The sequence below is a fragment of the Chlorocebus sabaeus genome, chromosome 11 (genome assembly GCF_047675955.1).
Source record: "Chlorocebus sabaeus isolate Y175 chromosome 11, mChlSab1.0.hap1, whole genome shotgun sequence".
Classification (NCBI taxonomy): Eukaryota; Metazoa; Chordata; class Mammalia; order Primates; family Cercopithecidae; genus Chlorocebus; species Chlorocebus sabaeus.
Genome location: NC_132914.1, coordinates 66083488 through 66105191, shown reverse-complemented (window position 1 = coordinate 66105191; position 21704 = coordinate 66083488). Strand labels below are relative to the sequence as shown.

At 42.1% G+C, this 21704-nt stretch overlaps 1 protein-coding gene across 3 annotated transcripts in view; it reads left to right on the top strand.

Annotated features, from left to right (window-relative positions):
• Positions 1-21704, top strand: part of CPM (carboxypeptidase M) — a 77729-nt gene that overhangs the window by 39600 nt on the left and 16425 nt on the right. For 2 of the 3 annotated variants that reach the window (XM_073020935.1, XM_008003974.3), the window contains exons 3-6: positions 4876-4973; positions 18951-19123; positions 20516-20700; positions 21412-21582. In XM_073020935.1, the coding sequence (XP_072877036.1) occupies positions 4876-4973; positions 18951-19123; positions 20516-20700; positions 21412-21582 (627 nt within the window). The remainder of the gene's footprint in view (positions 1-4875; positions 4974-18950; positions 19124-20515; positions 20701-21411; positions 21583-21704) is intronic. The other variant, XM_073020936.1, reaches the window with a different exon arrangement.

The window sequence follows — 21704 nt, the reverse complement described above, 5'->3', positions numbered from 1 at the left end:
ATATGTGATTTTCAACTCTTCTGGGGATTCACTCATTATTTAATGTGGGTTTTGCGTGCTCTATGTGATAAACTTATTGTGTGTGGGGTATAGTGGGAATGTGCATACGTGAAATTGATGTCAGATCTTTGGATCATTATTAGGGAAGATAAAAGGAACTCACACTACAGTGCAGCCTTACAGCAGCCTTGCCAATAGGGCTGTTATTCCCACTTACAAGGAAGAAACTGAAACTCAGTTCACTGAGGAAACTCTCTCAAGCTTGGACTTAGGTCAAAGGTGACTTGTAAGGATACACAGAGAAACATGCAAGCCTGGGAAACCAGCTGATCTATTATTCTGTGTACCAGAACTTTATGTATCAGACCAAACACACAACAAGCCTCACGAAAAACTGGAATGTGCTTCACATCACTGCGGCTTTGTCCCAGTGACTGGGCCACCCAAGGTCTCTGCTTCTCCCTAGGCATGTCCCATTGAGACTCTCCACATAGAGATAGTCTGATGGAGTTGTGACATTAACACCCAAGGTGGAATGTCCCAGTAGGGTAGCCTTGGATTCAGGTGTCTTGTTCTGTAATCAGTCATAGCCAGGAAGAAAGCCCAGTCTTGCCCCAGGTGCAAACCACAGCAACACCATGCTGAAAGAACTGCTGGGAACTTTTTCCCCAGAGTGGGGTTGACTTTGGCCTGTTTAGTACTTTCAGGGACATTGAGGCAGGCTTAGATCCTCAGAAGAGCACAGATTTTGGAATCAGACAGACTTGGATTTGAACCCTGGTTCTGCCACTTAAGTTTCCTCAACTATACATTGTGGCTATCACACACCTCACAGGTATTGTGAAGATCAAATAACATAAAGTGCTTAGCAGAGTGCCTGGCACATAGTATCTGCACTTTTGAATGACAGGGTTTAGTTTTTTTTTTTTTTAATTTAAAAAACTGGAAAGATAGAAAGGTAAAAATAATTAATTGGCTTTATCATCCTATCATTTAGTCTCTTATCCCTGACAGTGTGCCATTTTTAATCCTGTTGGAATGCATTCGTTATTATTATTAATTTTTTAAGAGACAGGTCTCACTGTGTCCCAGGCTGCAGCGCAGTGGTACAATCATGATTCCCTGTAACCTCCAACTCCTGGGATCAAGGGATCCTTGCACCTCAGCTTCCTGAGCCTAAGGTTGTTGTATTGGTTGGAACCCCGAGGGCGCGCCAACAGACAACAGGAGGCAGTGTGGAGCAACATGCTGTTTTAATGAGCGCCTAGGTGCACGCGGCTGAGGCCTAAAATGGCGTCAGCCCCAAGTGAGGACAGGGCAAAGGTTTTATAGTGTCCTGTAAACAGGAAGTGTCCTAGTCTGACGTAACTGCCATGTTGTACCCGGATGGCCTGTTTCTCGATCTTCAGGGGTGCATGTCTTCCGGCCAGGGTAGGTGTCTTCCGGCCAGGGTAGGTGTCCTCCTGCTGGCTGTCTTCCTGCTTCTGCTGTCTTGCTGAGGCACGATGCTGATCCAAGTGACCTTGCGCCTTGGAACTGGGCTTGAGAAGGGAGGAGTTATTCATCTTCTTAAGCTTTCAGGCCCCGGGGAGAATGTTACAGTGTGTAGCTAGGATTACAGACATATGCCACCACACCCAGCTAATTTTTAAAGTTTTTGTAGAGATGGCATCACACTCTGTTGCCCAGGCTGGTCTCAAACTCCTGGCCTCAAGTGATCCTCCCACCTCAGCCTCCCAAAGCACTGGGATTACAGGTATGAGTCACCACACCTGGCCTCATCCATTATTTAAGGCTTTATATGCTACGAAGCTATAGGTTTTTAATAGAAAGTCTGTTTAACATGGTTGTGATTATATAATTTTGCATTCTTTTTCCACATTATAAAATATTTTAATGTTATAAATTCTGTATGTAATTTTAGTGAACGTGCTATAATTTACATAAAATTACTTATCATTGGACACCTAACAATAGAGAATTGACTAAATGGTAGTGCATTCATATAATAAAATATTAGTCAGCCATTTAAAAAGGTGGATTAGAAGTATATTTCTTAACATATAAACATGTTAACGATTATATGTAAAATGAAATGATCGTACCTAAATATCAACTACCTCTCAAATCTGTCTGGACGTTTTCCTACCTCAGTCTCAGCAACTTTCAAACTTTAATGAGCCTCCCAATCACCAAAGGAGCTTGCTAAATGCCAGTTTCACACTTTACCCCAAGAGTTTGATTGAGGCTGGGGCTCAGGAATTGGCATTTTTACAAAGATCCCCAGTGCCTCTGATGTGGGAAAGGCACCTCACCTATTTCTGCCTGTTGAAGCTATACTTATTTTTCCAAGCTTCTCCTTCTACTTTCTCCTGAACTCCTATAGTATTTTGTAGCACTTGTCTGCTTTCTTGTCTTAGAGATCTTAACGAACACTTCTAAATTATAAAACTTTTCCTGATCCTCCAGGCAAACTTAATTGTGCACTTATGTCACAGCCCCAGGATTTGTGTTAAACCCTGCGTGAGTTCCTGAATATAGATAAACTTCATTTACTTAGTGGTGGAGAGAGGCTGAGTACTTCAGAACTCTTTAGAACACCTGTTTTAGCAGGAACTTTTGGGAATAAAGGTAGTCTTTCTAACCTTGATTTAAAACAAAAACAAACTTTGTTTAGATTACTTCTTACCCTGACAGTCATGTTGTGAAAAGTAGTTTGTCCTTTGTGCATTTGCTCTGGTCTAGACCAGAGATAGCCAGTAAGTTGGAGAGGGCAATTAAAACCCTTCAAGAGGCCTGTCATTCCAAAGGATAGTGTTCTTCAGGTCAGTTGGTTGGTTTTCATTCTCAGACTGTGTCATTGAGGTTGTTCAAGGTAAGATTCTCATCTTGCAGTTCACTTAGGGGCCACTCGTGCTAAAATTGAGATTGAATTACTCATCAAAGCACTTCTTCATTTAGATTTTTATCAGTGTGATTTCCCTCCTTCCTTAAACAAAATAATATTGGAGATCCATATCAAGTCAGGTTTATGCCATCTTCCATTATCTTTTATGTAATAGGCCAGCTTGCAGATGCATAGTTATCAATAACTATTGATATTTGAGATGATACTTAATTTTGTCCTTGCTTGTAAGTGAACCAGATCATATTCTGTACAATTAGTTAACACAAAAGAATTCCTCAGAAACAAACTTTAAAAGCCAGGTGTAACAGCTCACTCATGAAAAGTTTCTTGTTTCATATGAAAAAGGTAACTTTGTAGAAGTAAAGCTGCAGACAACAAAGAATTGACAGGGTTGGGGAATGGAAGGTTAATGAAATTGGTTGATCAAATGCTACTGATGGGGAACCACCAGACGTAGTAGTGTACTTGTCCGTGTGGCAAACTCAGAATCACTCTTCAGGACCTTGTGTAGAGGCATCATCTGTAAAACCCTACATCCATAAAGCTTTTCATCAGCCTCCTCCTTGGAAAAAATTACCCATTTCTTTTTTTTATTCTATGCCCACAACAGTACACTATACACACATCTATGATATGTCACACTCTGGTATATGCTTGTGTGTTGCTATTCTCCGATAGATCAGAAATTCGTTGGGCATAGAGCATGTGGCTTATTAAGAGACAAGCAATTTTTGTTAGTGGGAGGAGCACTAGAATTGAAGTCAAATAGACCAGAGTTCAGTTCTTGGCTCAGGGACTCAAATCACAGCCTCTGATTGGCAGTGTGATCATAAGCCCTTTACTTAATATTTTTGAAGATCAGTTTTTTCATTTGTAAAGTTTGGTTAATAATCTGTCTCAGTGGGTCATGACAAGGGATTACTTGAGATTACCTGAGCCTAGAGCAGCACACATAGTATCTGCACAAAGCAAATCCTCAGTGAGCTTTCGTCTCTACCCTTTCTTGCCCAAATCAAACAGAACTGAGACTTAGATGCTTTCTTTGGGTTGTGGTTCCCAGTTCACCTAACAGTACTCACACATATCAAGGATGCTCCCATGGGGCTGTGTCACATCAGCATTCAAATACAGAATTCAGGATCTCCTACTTTAAAAACAATCTCCCTTCTGAGTCACTTTTTTTTTTTTTTTTTTTTTTTTTTGAGACTGAGTCTTGCTCTGTCGCCCAGGCTGAGGTGCAGTGGCGCAATATTGGCTCACTGCAAGCTCCACCTCCTGGGTTCACGCCATTCTCCTGGCTTAGCCTCCCGAGTAACTGGGACTACAGGTGCCTGCCACCACGCCCGGCTAGTTTTTTGTCTATTTAGTAGAGACGGGGTTTCACTGTGTTAGCCAGAATGGTCTTGATCTCCTGACCTCACGATCCGCCCGCCTCGGCCTCCCAAAGTGCTGGGATTACAGGTGTGAGCCACCGCGCCCAGCCTTGAGTTACTTTTATTGTTGTTTTTTCTCTTTCCTTGTACTGTGAGTTATGACACCCTCCCAGTCAACCATCAACTAGGATTTAACTTTGTATAATTGTGTAAATTAACAAGATCCTAGGAGGCTCCAGGATCTCAGAGACTCCAGGATCTCAGAGCAAAGTATGTACACATTTTAGAAGGATCTCAGAGCAAAGTATGTACACATTTACATCCCCTAATAAGTCTTCAGCTTTTAAAAATCACGTTCTAAAATAATAAGTGAAATATTTGTGCTGAATTGAAAGGGTTTCCATAAATTCTGGCAGTAAACGAAAAGTGTTTTAAGCACGGAGGTATTAGTCATACAAACTTAAGTCACCATGAAACATTCAAGCGATCATGTGGGGGAAGCAGCATCCTGTTTCCTCGTCTCATTCTCCCAGAGTTCATTTGTCATTTTAAGAGACAACTTACTTTTCCATCTTTTCTTCTTTTCCTGTAAAGGTAGAAACCTGTGGGTTCTTGTTGTGGGGCGGTTTCCAAAGGAACACAGAATTGGGATTCCGGAGTTCAAATACGTGGCAAATATGCATGGAGATGAGGTACGTATGTGGCTCGAATTTCTGAAATGTCACCAGAGAAGCTTCCCCTAGGGTCCCTTGAGCTCTGTGTAAATGCTACAGAGGGAGCTTGGGAAGTCTCCAGCATGCATTGTAGCAAAGAAGCAAGGCCTGGAGAGGTCTTCCTGTGAGGCCTGTGGGAAGTTAAGGAATCAGGGTCCAACAACCACCACAGCCAAATGGTTGTGTACCCAGCGCCCTGTCAGAGTAGCTAGAGCTTGTTTTGTGTTTGGGGCCGAAAGAACAACAGTTCCCCAGCCCTGAACTTCTGCCAGCCAATCCCTGCAATCTCCTTTCTGGGTTGAGTTTTCCAACCTCCTGGTCAGTGTGAAGGTGACCCAGCAAAGGAACTGTATTATATCTGAACCCACAACCAGATCTGGCTTTTCAAATGCTTTTGTTACTCTCTCTCAAATCTAATACTCAGGGTGTTCAGTGCTCCAGTTTAGACAATCACACTTGAGATTCTCCCCTACTCACCATTCAACAAACACTTGGCTGGGTGCAGTGGCTCATGCCTATAATCCCAGCACTTTGGGAGGCCATGGCAGGTAGATCACTTGAGGTCAGTAGTTAAAGACAGCCTGGCCAACATGGTGAAACCTTGTCTCTACTAAAAATACGAAAAATTAGCCAGGTGTAGTGGCACGTACCTGTAATCTCAGCTAGTCGGGAGGCTGAGGCAGGAGAATTGCTTGAACCCAGGAAGGTGGAGGCTGCAGTGAGCCAAGATCGTGTCTCTGCTCTCCAGCCTAGGCGACAGAGTGAGACTCCATCTCAAACAAACAAACAAACAAACAAACAAACAAAACACACACACACACACAAAACCACACTTTTAAATTCCTTAATAATATCTTGCCTCTTTTCCAACTTAGCAGGGATAAATTCTACTTTTAATTAATTTTTAGGTTCTACAAAATACCATTTACCACTGTTACCTACCCAGCCATTCTTGCCAGGCAGTTGAAGATGTTCACATCTATTTCTCACCTTGCTTCCTCAGCATATTTTGAGACCATGACAACCGAAATATTTTCTGTTTACCAGGACTCTATAAAACTGAGCAATCAAAGAGTTCCCAGCCATCACAATAAGGAAACTTTGCACAGGAATATGGGTATTACACTGTAAAACACAACTTATAACTTTAGGGACTTTCTCATTTACATGCATATCCCAATAAGTACTATCTGCTGACTTGTTAAAACACTTCTGGATTTGCAATAGTGCGGGTGGCATGCTGTAATCAGTGCTGAGCTTCCTGTTCTGACTTAGGCCTCCCCACACTCTATAGGAACTGGATCCACCCTTCATGGTACACTCTGCCTGCCCTTGCCAGGCATGCTGCCCAACCTGTCCTGCTGAGAGAGGATACTTCTTGCGGCTGCAGCTAAGATGCAAGCACCTGCCCCTAACAAAGGAGTAAATCTTTGAACTCGCTTTTGGGATAGGTGCAAGTTTAGTCCGTCTGTGACTTTTTGAGCATAACGGGCGGTTTCTTTAAAAAAGATTATGTTGCAAGGAGTCTGACCAAAGTTGGTTTTAATAAAACAACTGTTCATTACAGACAGCAACTCAGACTGCCTTTCCCTTTTGCTATCTAGTCTATTGATCAAGGTCCCTCAGAATGCTTTTTTTTTTTTTTCTCTGAGACGGAGTTTTGCTCTTGTCTCCCAGGCTGGAGTGCATTGGCATGATCTCGGCTCACTGCAACCTCTGCCTACAAAGTTCAAGCAGTTCTCTTGCCGCCGCCTCCTGAGTATTTGGGACTACAGGCATGCACCACTATGCCGAGATAATTTTTTTTTTGTATTTTTTTTTTTAGCAGAGATGGAGTTTCACCATTTTGGTCAAGCTAGTCTCCAACCCCTGACCTCAGGTGGTCTGCCCACCTCAGCCTCCCAAAGTTCTGGGATTACAGGTGTAAGCCACCACACCCAGCTCAGAATGCATTTGTAACAAGAGACATATGGCATTCATTGTCTTTAGTAGTTTACTTATTGCTGGCATTTCAGAGGTTCCAGCCATCTACTCAGAAATCAGTCGTCAGAACTGAAACTCCCAACGATAAGCAAGAGTCCTTTCCCTCACCTACCTCCAAATTTGCTTATTCTTTCCATGCACTTTCCTAAATTTCTGGCATCTTGCTGTCTGGGTAGTTGGTGTATTGTTCAAATCAGGGCTCCCTAGTGCACTCTGATTCCTTGAGAAATGCTGAAGGCTGAGACTAGGCAGCGAGGAGAAGTCCCAGTGTATTTTGGGGTGGGAATCTGAAGCACTGTTACCCGCTTATGTGTCCCAGCTCGTGGCAATGTCTGAGGGCTCTATGGGGCTAGTAAGAAATTTATTATTCTGAATTTGAGACCTTGTCTATTCTGCCCTCCCCATGCTGCTAGGAGTTGAAGAAAGTGATGGCTTAACATTGGAGCAGAGAAGTCCTTCTGAATACAGGATCTAACGATCCCCTTTTTCCTCCATAGATCTTTTGAAATTGAAAGCATTTTTAAGAAGCAACAGAGCTAACGTTTTAGGGCAGTGGTTCTTAACCTTTTTTGGATGTACTCCTTGCTATTCTGTTATAAATGTGACCTCTTACTTTAGGGCCTGTGGATTATCTCGGAGTTTATGGACCTTAGGTGGAGAATCCCTGCAGGGAACACATACACACTGAGTGTCAGGGTGGACAGAATTGGCCACACTATTTTTTAAATGAGACCCCCACCCCCACTGTGTGTGTGTATGTGTGTGTGTTTCCACACTTAATACCATGGCTGGATGACAGGGAGCATCAGCTGCATCGGGGAGACTCAGCTCTGCTGATTACACCTGCCATTTTTCCCCGCGTATTTTTATTTTACTTATTTATGCCTTGTTTTAGAATTGGGTCTTTTTTTAAATTAGAAATTGGTGGCCAAAAAGCATATAAAAAAGTGTCTAACAACACTAATCATCAAAGAAATGCAAATCAAAAACCACAATGAGATATCATCTCATACCAGTCAGAATGGCTATTAATAAAAAGTCGAAAAATAGGCCGGGCGGGGTTGCTCAAGCCTGTAATCCCAGCACTTTGGGAGGCCGAGACGGGCGGATCACGAGGTTAGGAGATCGAGACCATCCTGGCTAACACGGTGAAACCCCGTCTCTACTAAAAAATACAAAAAACTAGCCAGGGAGGTGGTGGGCGCCTGTAGTCCCAGCTACTCGGGAGGCCGAGGCAGGAGAACAGTGTAAACCCGGGAGGCGGAGCTTGCAGTGAGCTGAGATCCGGCCACTGCACTCCAGCCTGGGCGACAGAGACTCTGCCTCAAAAAAAAAAAAGTCGAAATATAACAGATGCTGATGAGGCTACAGAGAAAAGGGATCACTTATACACTGCTGGTAGGAATGTAAATTAGTTCAACCGCTGTGGAAAGCAGTGTGGTGATTTCTCAAAGAACTTGAAACAGAACTGCAATTCAACCCAGCAATCCCAATATCTACCCAAAGGAATATAAACTGTTCTACCATAAAGACACATGCACACATATGTTCACTGAAGCGCTATTCACAATAACAAAGACATCGGGTTAGTCTAAATGCCCATCAGTGGTAGACTGGATAAAGGAAATGTGGTATATATACATCATGTCATACTATGCAGCCATAAAAAAAGAACAAGATCATGCACCTTTGACCCTATCCTAAGCAAACTAACGTGGGAACAGAAAATCAAACACTGCATGTTCTCATTTATGAGTGAGAACTAAACATTGAATACACATGGACACAAAGAAAGGAACAATAGATACCAGCGCCTACTTGAGGATGGAGGGTGGGAAGAGGGTGAGGATCAAAAACCTACCTATTAGATACTAAGCTGATTACCTGGGTGATGAAATAATCCATACACCAAATCCCCACAGCACACAATTTACCTGTAGAACCAATCTGCACATGTACTCCTGAAACTAAAATAAATGTTAAAAAAAAAAAAAGCAGGCTGAGCATGGGGGCTCACGCCTATAATCCCAGCATTTGGGGAGGCTGAGGTGGGTGGATCACCTGAGTTTAGGAGTTCAAGATCAGCCTGACCAACATGATGAAACCCTATCTCTACTAAAAATACAAAAATTAGCTGGGCACGGTGGCGTGCACCTGTAATCCCAGCTACTCGGGAGGCTGAGGCAGGATAATCGCTTGAACCCAGGAGGCAGAGGTTGCAGTGAGCCGAGATCGTGCCACTGTACTCCAACCTGGGCAACAGAGTGAGACTGTCTCAAAAAAAAAAAAAAAAAATACAAGATCAACATATGTTCATGTTAGAAAAAGTATAAACAAAACATTATATACTGACCTTTCCAAAATTAGTGCTCCTAATTTCTTATTTATTTTTCCAGATATTTGTGTGTGCATACACTTTTACCAAAAGAGACTATATTATTTGCAACATTTTTAGGTAAATACTAGCTACCTTTTTATACCAATAAATCTTTATTCTGTCTTTATCTTATCCCCCACTTTCTAGTTTCTCCAATTGTCCTCAAATGTCTCTAAAATTACCCAAATCAGGATCCAGTCCTGGCCCATGCATCACATTTAGTGGATATGTTGGATCTCTTGGATCTCATTTAATCTAATGTATTTTTATTATGATACCAGGCTTGATAAAGAGCCTAATCAGTAGTCTGCCCCGTAGAATGTCACATATTCTGGATTTTTGGTTTGCTTCTTTATGGTATCATTGCTGTTGTACCTCTAGTCCCTGTCTTTACTTCAAAGTGGAAATTAAATCTAAAAGTTTGTTGAATTTAGGCAAAATCTTTTTGGCTAATACACATCTTAGGAATTGTGAAGATAGGTTCATTTGATTAATGCTGAGGGTTCAGGCTAATTCACCTGGCTACACTCAGGAATGCCAAAAGCAAACTCTGGGTTGCAAAATCAACTTAAAATGGCCCCTTTTCAGCCAAGTATTGTTACAAAATAAGTAAAGTTAAACCCACTCCGCATTTTGCATGAATTTCACGTATTCTGTTATTCTTGCAAAGGTCCTTGTTCTACTAGGATCATGGCTCCTACTGTAGATATTTTTCTTGTCTTCAGTGGCCTTCCATTGTCTCACATGCTTTCTATGGCACAGGCTCACTCTGCCACTTTAATCAGGCTGGCAAGTTGCCTCCTCAAACAGTGCTTTATAAGAAAATAATAACAATAGCTAACATTTCTTCAGCACAGATGACAATAAGTGCTTTTTAGGCCTCATTTCTTTTGATCACCCCTGCAGAAGGCATGTTTATTAGTCCCATGTACCATGAAGGGGGCCCAGGTTTGTGCTTGGTCACCAGCTGTGGGAACCCAGAGCCTGAGCACCGAGCCTTGCCCGGCTGTGGATCCACTCCTTTACTCTCTCTTCTCTGTTTTTAAAATGTTCTGTTTTATGGTTTTAGTTATTAAGTATAGATCTATGATCTATCTCAAATTAATTTCACTTGGATGGATACGAAGTTGTTCCAGCACCATTTGGTAAGAGGATTTGGGCTTGTTGGTTCTGTAAAAAAGTAGCAAACTCTCGGAGGGCAACACTGGAAAAAGTATCTTCCAGTCACCTACCTGTCCCTTTCTTTCCCCTACTCTTCACTTCTCTCTCCTTGATTGCTGGGGAGCTAACAGACAAAGCGCTCATGGTGAGCGTTTGTCACCGATGTTTATTCATTTTTCAGAGCAGCATGGCAGAAACATTTCTGCGGTTCTTTCTCATTTTAATAAAGACTAGTAGGTGTTTTTCTGGTTCATCCAGGCACACACATTATTTGCACACATATTGGCATGTTGGATTGAAGCCTCAATTCTAGGTTTAATTTACACAACCTCCTAATTGACATCACTTGACATACCTATAGTTGAATCTTTTTTTTTTTTAATTGGAAGGGTTGATGCCAGTGCAGGTTGAATGGAGTTCTCTACCATTCCCTTATGCTACAGATATTCAGATTGCCTGGGAATGGGGTCCTTGTCTCCTCACCTTCCCCCATCCCCTCATTCTGCTCCTGGCTTGCTGCGTAGTAAACTATAACCATTACTCTAAAATCAGAGCTATGCTGAAAACTGGGACCATGCCCTGAAACCAGGAGCATCTAACATCCTCAGCCTGAGTGTGGATGCAGAAGAGAAGCCTGGGAAAATCTTCCCCAGCCCTCCCTACTCTTTGTTTTGTGCCTGTCTTCTATACATGTTTTTCAAATTTTGCAGAAAAAAATACTTCTCTTGGGTAATCTCTAGGTTGGTAAGACAGCTCTAATTTCTGCCTAATGGAAATATTGAAGCAAGGCATGACTGTGTGCTTAAAGAATTATGTGCCCAGGCCAGGCATGGTGGTTCATACTTGTAATCCCATCACTTTGGGAGGTCAAGCTGGGGAGGTTGTTGAGGCCAGGAGTTCAAGACTAGCCTGGGAAACATAATAAGGCCTTGTCTCTAAAAAAAAAATTTTTTTTTTAATTAGCCAGACCTGGTGGTGTATACCCGTGGTCCCAGCTACTCAGGAGGCTGAAGTGGAAGGATTGCTTGAGCCTGAGAGGTTGAGGCTACAGTGGGCCATGATCACACCACTGTACTTCAGCCTGGGTGACAAAGCGAGACCCTGTCTTAAAAAAAAAAGAATCGAGTGCCTAGAGTTTTAAGCCAACTCTAGTAACATTAAGCAAAGTATTTTAGGTCAGAGCCTGAGTTCAAACCCAGGTTTCCTTGACTTCAGGGCCAGTGGTCTTAATCACTGCACTGTAGAAGTAACTGTTGAATATGTTTGTTAAATAATTTAACTAAATTGCAATTATTTTTTCTTTTGGAGTTGGTGTCTTGCTTTGTAACCCAGGCTAGAAAGCACTGGTGTGATCATGGCTCACTGTAACCTCAAACACCTGGGCCCAAGCAATCCTCCTGCCTCAGCCTCCCACGTAGCTAGGTCTAGAGGTGTGTGCCACCACACCAGGCTAAGTTTTTTATTTTTTGTAGAGATAGGGTCCCACAGTGTTGCCCAGGCTGTTCTCAAACTCCTGGCCTCAAGTGATCCTCTGGCCTTGGCCTTCCAAAGTGTTGGGATTATAGGCTTGAGCCATTGTGCCCAGCCTAAATTGCAATTCTGCTTTTTTGGCGAGGTGGGGGATAGGAATTTTTTTTAAGCTTTCATTTCTTAAAGATCAATGAATTATTTTTACTATGATAGACTTGATATAGGCTTTTGTAACTGCCCAACAGATTCATTTTGCCTGTTGCCCAGATAGAGCAGATGTATTAAGACAGGGGAACTGCGATAGAGAAAGAGTTTAATTCATGCAGAGCCAACTGAACAGGAGACCGGAGTTTTATTATTACTTAAATCAGTTGCCCCAAAAATTCAGAGACTGGGATTTTCAGGATAATTTGGTGGGTAGGGGGAGAGACAGTGGGGAGTGGTGATTGGTCAGGTCGGAGATGAAATCATAGGGCATCAAAGCTATCCTCTTGTGCTGAGTCAGTTCCTGGGTGGGGGCCACAAGACCAGATGAGCCAGTTTATCGATGTGGGTGGTGCCAGCAGATCCATCCAGTGCAGGGTCTAAAAAGTATCTTAGGTTTTACAATAACGATGTTATCCCCCTGAGCAACTGGGGAGGTTTGGAATCTTGCGGCCTCTGGCTGCGTAACTGCTAAGCCATAATTTCTAATCTCGTGGCTAATTTGTTAGTCCTATATTCAGGAAAAGGCTATTATCATCTTTGTTTCAATGTTAAACTATGAACTATGTTAGTTTAGCCTATGCCCAGGAATGAACAAGGACACCTTGAAGGTTAGACGCAAGATGGAGTTGGTTTCATCAGATCTCTTTCACTGCCATAATTTTCTCATTGTGATAATTTTTGCAAAGGCAGTTTCACTTTTGAAAAATTCACATCACATATATAATTTTACGTTTGTGGCATTGGTTTATAGTTTATGGTTTTCCAGAAATATAGGTTGAAAAGAAAAAACATTCCCTGGATAATAGTGGCCATATTTGTCAACCTAAAAATAAAGAGATAAAGGATAAAATTTTCACACACCTTCCAGGTATAAAAGACAGTTTATGAGATGTAGTTTGCATGTCGAAATGTTTTACTTAGGGGGTATTTTAATGGTTTTCACAGACAGTGGCACACAATATCTGAAATTATGACCGTTCTGGAAAATCTGGAATGTATAGTCAACATGCAGTAGAGGTTCCCAACTTGTTATTAAACCAAAACACAACATTAAAGCTTGTCTTTCTAAATGCCACTTCCCAAGCTCCTTTTTCTACCACTATCCCAGGTGATAGCAAAATGTCCTCAGTAACGCTATGTAGTTTGAATAATTAAGTTCTTTCTTTTTAGATTTAGGCAGAGCTCTTTGTTTTCCAGGTGAAATGTCTAATTCATTTTAAGCATGTTTTAAGTTAATTAACTTTTTGGTGAGGCTGGGCCAGGGTGACCAGATATCCCGAGTCCCTGTCATGAGCAGAATTGTTAGCCTGTACCTCTATAAAATTTGTTTGGTGTTTAAAAATCCTTCAGATAAAATAGCTTGATCATTTGTATATCTCCCCTTACAAAGCACCTTAAGTCCTTATGTGAATTTCAAAAAGTTCTTCCTCAGGATAGTCTTGACCTTATAATGAATTGCCAACAGTAGTTTATTCACAATTATTTATTGAATACATGATAGACCAGGAGCTGGACAAGCTATACCAGGAACACAGGGATACAGAGAAAAACCGTGAGGGTCCCTGACTTCGGGGCTTCAATGGTGGAGTTGGAGAAGGGGAGGTCAGTCAAGGTCAACCAGGTGATTGTAACGTGTGTGACCCGCATTAGATAACGCAAGTGTCATGGTGAACCCAGACTTGTATGCTAGATAAATGTCATGTTTAGGCTGATATTTGAAGAAGAAGAATTAGCTCGGCGGGTCAGACAAATAAATCTATAACACACACACCACTGTGGAGCCCCATAGCCCAATGACTTTCCCGCCAGAAGCTGCATCACAGTTAAACAGATTCCATTGTTAGGATAGCTGAAGATTCTCTCTCTCTCTCTCTCTCTCTCTCTTTCTCTCTCTCTCTCTCTCTCTCTCTCTCTCTCTCTCTCTCTCTCTCTCTCAGACACACATACACACACACACACGACAACACTGTCTGGGTTGTGGATTGTTCCTTCAAAAATTTTTTTCTATTTTTTTATAAACAATCTGTGAAGAACCAGAACACTCATTTTTATCTGTGTGGCAAGTTCCAACTTGGCTGAATTGAACTGCAGCTGATAGAGAATGTATTTTCTGCTTTCTGGGTGATTGCCATTTTAACCACCGGATGAAGGAGATGGAGTGAGTCTCCGGAGGCCCGTGTGTCCATCAGGCCCCCATCTCTTCATGACGGCTTCTCCCTGAAGTCTGTGCTCTCACAGGAAGGAAGCCAGCATGCTGGGTGAAAGGCTGCCTGGGCAATTGGAGACTCTTTTGACCACATTCTTTTTTAAAATTTGGACTCTCCAGGGTTTCCTGTCAAAGACTTAATTTTCAATGAAGGGAGGTTTATACATAAAACATGAATGAGTGTTTGAGACATTTATATTAAGGTTGGGAAGAATTAATTTGAATAATATTTGGCATAAATCTGCTGTTACAGAAGCAGGAAAAGATGGCCCAAAAAGAAAGGAGGATTTTGTTTAACCGCCTCTGAAATTTCATCTGTTTACCCCAGCGTTTAAAAAATTATCTGACGCTTAGTTGGTTCTTTGTCATATTTTCCAGATTTTTATTTACCCCTGCAGTTGAGAACTTGTGATTTGTTGTGGAATATTGAGACACACAGAAAATACTTTGGCTACATACTTGTTTCCCTGAAAGAATCACGATTTTATTATTTTTATAAAAATGACATAGGTTTTCTTTAATTTAAAAAGAATAAGAGGAAATAAAAATCACTCAGAATACTGTACCCAGAAATAGCCATCATTAATATTTGCCAGACATCATTCTAGACATCTATATATTTCTGTAGTAAGAGAATGAGAGGAATTAAAATAATATAAAATAAAATATGTCATATATTGTATGAAATTTTATTTCATTTGAATTAACAGAATAAAACTGAAGTGAAATAAAAATAATTGGTGAAATTGATACTTTCTCAAAATAAGAAATTGATTATCACATTTTTCTTTTTTTCTTTCTTTCTTTTTTTTTTTTTTTTTTTTTGAGACGGAGTCTCACTGTTGCCTGGCTGGAGTGCAGTAGTACAATCTCAGCTCATTGCAACCTCCAACTCCCAGGTTCAAGCGATTCTCCTGCCTCAGCCTCCCAAGCAGCTGGGATTACAGGCACCAGCCACCATGCCCGGCTAATTTTTGTATTTTTAGTGGAGATGGGGTTTCACCATGTTGGCCAGGCTGGTCTCGAACCCCTGACCTCAGTTGATCTGCCCAGCTCAGCCTCCCAAAGTGCTGGGATTGCAGGCGTGAGCCATCGTGCTCAGCCCCAACTTTTATATTTCGTTCTTACCCATACTCCCAAGACTGCTTAATCCAATTCTGTATCTAACAGAATACCAACTCAACCTAGCTCCTAATCATGGCTTCTTTGCTCTTCCTTTTCACTTTCTTTTGGTTGGGTGAATTTCATTGCCAACTCATGTCTTGATTATTTGCATGCTGGAGAATGTATGGTTCAGATAGCTAAGAGAGAAATTCACATTTAGAGTCACATGGGGATTCTGATGTCATTTCCTCTCTGTTCTTGACTTGGGACTCACATAGGTCAGGGATTTTTGCCAATTGAACCACACTATCACCTCTAACCAGCATTTAGACATTTAAGGAACTATGGGACTCCTGGCCACTTCCTCCTCACCTTCCTGTACCTATTCCTCCCCAAACCCTTCTGAGAAAGCTCCTTAAACCAACTATCCTTTTCACATTTTTTTTTTTTTTTTTGAGATGGTATCTCTGTCACCCAAGCTGGAGTGCAGTGGCATGATCTCGGCTCATTGCAACCTCTGCCTCCCAGGTTCAAGCAATTCTTGTACCTCAGCCTCCTGAGTAGCAGGGACTACAGGCACCTGCCACCATGCCCAGCTAATTTTTGTATTTTTAGTAGAGACAGGGTTTCACCATGTTGGCCAGGCTGGTCTGGAAGTCCTGACTTTGGGTGATCTGCCCACCTCTGCCTCCCAAAGTGCTGGGATTACAGGCGTGAGCCACCATGCCCAGCCCCTTTTCACATCTAAAGTTACTGTCACAGTTTTATGTTACCAGCTCCTCCCCACTGGCTTTAGGGCAGGTCATAAGTAGCTCATCAAGGTTACTTCCAAAGGTGCTGGACCTTCAAAAACCTATTATATCTTAAAATTGGAACCCAGTGTGGGGTACGAGTGACTTTTTTGGTTATTAGCTTGTAAGGACTTTTTCCAGTGACAATTTTGACTACCAAAACAAAAATCTGACTGGGTGCGGTGGCTCACACCTGTAATCCCAGCACTTTGGGAGGCTGAGGTGGGCAGATCATCTGAGGTCAGGAGTTCGAGACCAGCCTGGCCAACATGGAAACGCTGTCTCTACTAAAAATATAAAAATTAGCCAGACAAGGTGGTGGGCGCCTGTAATCTCAGCTACTTGGGAGAGTGAGGCAGGAAAATTGTTTGAATCTAGGAGACGGAGGTTGCAGTGAGCCAACACGGTGCCACCGCACTCCAGCCTCGGTGACAGAGTGAGACTCTGTCTCAAAAAAAAAAAAAAACAAAACAAAATCAAGGTAGTGGAAGAGGAAGATAAAAAAATGAGTAGGAAAAAAGTTGAAGTCAAGATTAGAAATAACCTCACTCTAAATTTTTTGGTGTCTATGAATCTATAATTCATATATCCCAAGTTTTCTTTCTTTCTGTCTTTCTTTCTTTCTTTCTTTCTTTCTTTCTTTCTTTCTCTTTTTTTTTTTTTTCTTTTTGAGACAGGGTCTCACTCTGTCACCCATGCTGGAATACAGTCGTGCGATCTCAGCTCACTGCTGCCTCAACCTCCTGGGCAGCACAAGTGATCCTCCTACCTCAACCTCCTGAGTAGTTGGGGCTACAGGTCTGTGTCATCATGCCGGCTAATTTCTTATTTTATGTAGTGATGGGATCTTGCTACATTGCCCAGGCTGGTCTCGAGCTCCTGGGCTCTGCCTTAGCCTCCCAAAGTGCTGAGATTACAGGCATGAGCCACTGCCACCAGTCCCAAATTTTCTTAGTCCCAATTTCAATTATTCTATGTTCATTAGAATAACAGATGTTTAAAGTGTGGTCTCTTTATGTGCCAGTGAGGGAATCAAGTGAGAAGTGGTCATCCAAGGATCACTTATCCTTTATCACAATGTTGAAGTCCTGCAGTGAAATCATGACTAGAAATTCTTCTGAGGCTCCATGAAATCTTTTCTTGCACAGTGTCTACATGAATGTGCCTGTAGCACTCTCCTGCGTTTCTCACCTGCTGCCCCTGAGTTCTCATTTACTAACCCCTCAACAACATCCATTCTTCTGAAGCAGATTCCTTGAACCTAGAATGATAGGGAGAACTCGATGTAGTCTAAGCAGATCTTCCTATGATAAGGCTGACATTTAAATTACTTTTTTTAAATAAGAAAAATAATGAATCTCTCTCCTGGGGAGAAATTATAAAGCAAGATCTCTTACAGGCCTTCAGTTTCCCAGGCCTTATTGATATGTAAGCTAATTTTAGGTGGCTATGACAGTTTTTAACATTTTAATAGTCATGCTTTTACTTAATGTATATTAGAAATATGTATCTAGAAAAGTGATAATGATATGAAGTTTCATGTTATAAAATAAAAGATAGTATATAGATAATATGCAGATATGGCAAAGAGTTATGAGGATGATGTAAAAATGACTAAAGTTTCAGAAATCAGAAATACATAGATGTGGCCAAAATTGCACAGATGTGCAATAGGAGAACCAGGAAATAAGCAAATGTAAAAGTCAGAAACCTACTTAAATTATGCTTGTTACAAACTTGGATTTTTCCCTATTGAAATCTGTAGTCTGATACAATAGCATACATCTGTAGTCCCAGTTACTTGGGAGGCTAAGGTGGAAGGATCACTTGAGCTCAGGAGTTGGAAGCCAGCCTGAGCAACATAGCAAGACCCTGTCTTCAAAAAAAAAAAAAAAACTACAATGCGATGATTCTAAGTCAGTTATCCACCAATACATACATGATAAGCTTCATGTGCACCATGCATTCTCAGGGAAATACATGATTCTTGTGCTTCTCTGTAACTCGACCTCTTGCTCTACCACTCCAGAAGATACCTTGGAAGGCAACCAAATGAAAAATGTTTTAATAAGAATCATTATTCTAGCTGGGCGCAGTGTCTCATGCCTGTAATCCCAGCACTTTGGGAGTCTGGGATCACTTGAGGTTAGGAGTTCAAGACCAGCCTGGCCAACATAGTGAAACCCCGTCTCTACTAAAAATACAAAAATTAGCTGGGCATGGTGGCACATGCCTGTAATCCCAGCTACTCAGAAAGCTGAGGCAAGAGAATCACTTGAACCCAGGAGGCGGAGGTTGCAATGAGCCAAGGTCACGCCACTGCACTTCAGCCTGGGTGACAGAGTTGAGACTGTCTCAAAAAAAAAAAAAAAAAGAAGATGCATTTTTCCACTCTAATTCATTTTTACAATGTGTAAACTATTTACAAATAGATACTTTAACTCTTACTAACATTTTTCAGCACACCCTATGACTGCTCACCACCTGATTGCCACTTGGCAGAGAATAAGCATGCTTGAGAAAGAATGGTCTTACAAACTAGTTTGGGTCTGAGATACCATGTGTACAGACCCTTGTTGGGGAATTTGCGCTGTAGGGAGTGCTTTCCTTATTGCCTCTGACCTAATAATGTCCTCTTTTCTCTTTGACACATACAGACTGTTGGGCGGGAGCTGCTGCTCCATCTGATTGACTATCTTGTAACCAGTGATGGCAAAGACCCTGAAATCACAAATCTGATCAATAGTACCCGGATACACATCATGCCTTCCATGAACCCAGATGGATTCGAAGCCGTCAAAAAGCCTGACTGTTACTACAGCATCGGAAGGTAAAGAGGGGCTGGTCTGTCTGTACTTCAAAACAAGCAACGCAACAAAAAGGCTCCCATCAGGCACCTGTTGGCCTTGGCAAGAGGAGTTGTGTCATGGTGAGAGCCCTCAGCCGGTGTCATGTCGCTGATGTGCCAAAGCTCAAGGCACATCAGGGTTGCCCCTGGCTTGCAGGAAGAAATGCAAATAAGGCTACTTTGCACGGGTGACTGCCTAGCCTCTCCATCTTCATTTGCCACTCCCTCTCCCTCCCCTGCCTCCTCCCCTCTGGGCCTCCTTCCTGGAACTACCAGGTGCTTTCTCACCTCAGCGTTTTACACACACCATTTCCTCCCCCTGCCTAAACAGCATTTCCTCCAAGACTCTTTCTCCCGACCTGTCATACACTAGATTCCCTGATAAACTCTCAGATCACCTGGCACTTTACTATCAGAGCACAACTTTTAATCTCTAATTTCTTGCTTCATGTCTCTCTCCCCACTACACTGCAAGCTACCTGCAGGCAGGAATCCTGTCCATTATGTTTGTCGTCGTTAGATCCCCAGTGCCTGGCAGAGTACCCAGGCCCTTGGTAATGACTGGTCGATTTATTAGGCCAGTAGTCCAAGAACTAACCATAACCAAGAGTGGGTCTTGAAGGAGCTCTGATTTAAACGGTTTATTTTGTTTCAAGCTGCCTTGGGAGGTTTGGAATTTCTCAGATGTCTAATACACATTCATATGTATGCAGTTTATACATATGTGTTTGCTTTACCAAAGCTGAACAAACTCTCACCACTTGATTCCCTCCAATTTTAAGTTTTTCTAGCATATTTAAACATGGCCGTTCCACGTTTCACAAATACTTTTGTGTAATGTGTTTACTGTTGTTTCTGTTATCAGTTGCTACTTAATGAACCACCCCAAAATTAGCGACTTAAAGCAACAGCCTTTTTCTTTACTGTTGATTCCGTAGGTCAGGAATTTGGGCAGGGCAGAGCAGGGATGGCTGTTCTCTGTGCCACAGGTCTGGGGCTCAGCTCTGGTCTTTCTGAGACAATTTACCTGGAGCCATGGACTCTCCGTGGGCTCTCTACGTGGCTACTATTGGGATCTCAGGGTCCTAAAAGGGAGCATCTAAGAGCAGAAGTCCCAAAATACAAACACTTACCAAACCTCTGCCTGCATCACAATAGCTAGTATCTCACTGGTGAGAGCAGATCACAAGGGATGGGATGCCATGGGGTGTAAGTGCCAGGTGTGGGTCATAGCAGGCCACCAGGGCAGTTATCCACCACACCCATACTCACATTTGGAAAGACACCTGGAGCCTAAACCAAAGGGCAAGACACTGTAAGAATCCACTCCCTCATGCCCTATCAATAAGCCCTAAAATATTCTTTCTTTTAAAGGGAAAATTATAACCGGTATGACTTGAATCGAAATTTCCCTGATGCTTTTGAATATAATAATGTCTCAAGGCAACCTGAAACTTTGGCAGTCATGAAGTGGCTGAAAACAGAGACGTTTGTCCTCTCTGCAAACCTCCATGGTGGTGCCCTTGTGGCCAGTTACCCGTTTGATAATGGTGTTCAAGGTAAGCAGGTACGGGCCCGGGTCTGGCTTCCTAAGTCCAGAGTGGGGCTGAGACTCTCTGCCTCTGGGTGGGAATCAGCTCTCCCTTCCCCACTTAACTTCTCCGGCACGGTGAAAAGAGCTTCGTGTTCCCAACCCTAGCCATCCTTCCTGGAATTCTTCAACAGCAGATGGGCAGTGTGGCTGAATTGACAACCCACAGCTGGACATGCATCAGTGAATTAGTGAAATTTAGATTCTAGAAAATACGATCTAGTCAGATTTTGATTCTCTGACAAGAGACAACATGGCTAAAATAACATAAGACTGGAACAACTCTTTTTTTTTTTTTTTTTTTTGGCTAATCATATGGACAATAATTGTTGACTTTTCTTAAAACTCTGTGGGATGAGGACCCAAAATATTACAGTAGCTTTAATTCACCCCTATAATACCTAATGAAATTGTCTTTACCTCCAGAAATTAGCAAGAGTGACTAAGAGGACACTTAATTTTTAAGCTGATTTAGGAGTTTGGATTTGTATCTGACTTATTTGGGGGCTATGACCTTGCATATGTTTATTAGAAAGTAGAAAGAAGAATAGAGGAAGCATTCATGGAGGTGGGTAAAGGATTTCTCTCTAGGGAAATTAGAGCATCGGTGTGTGATGTGATTATGTCTTCGCTAATATGGTGTTTGTGTTTCCTCTTACTCTTACTGCCCCTCTTGCAGCAACTGGGGCATTATCCTCCCGCAGCTTAACTCCTGATGATGATGTTTTTCAATATCTTGCACATACCTATGCTTCAAGAAATCCCAACATGAAGAAAGGAGATGAGTGTAAAAACAAAATGAACTTTCCTAATGGTGTTACAAATGGATACTCTTGGTATCCACTCCAAGGTGAGTTTCTCTTCATTTCTTCCATTCCCCTTATTGCCTTCACCCAGAAGTACCAGCTGGTTTATTTTGATCCAGCAGTTGTTAAAAGAACTTAAGGCACAATAAGCCCTTCACTGTGTCCT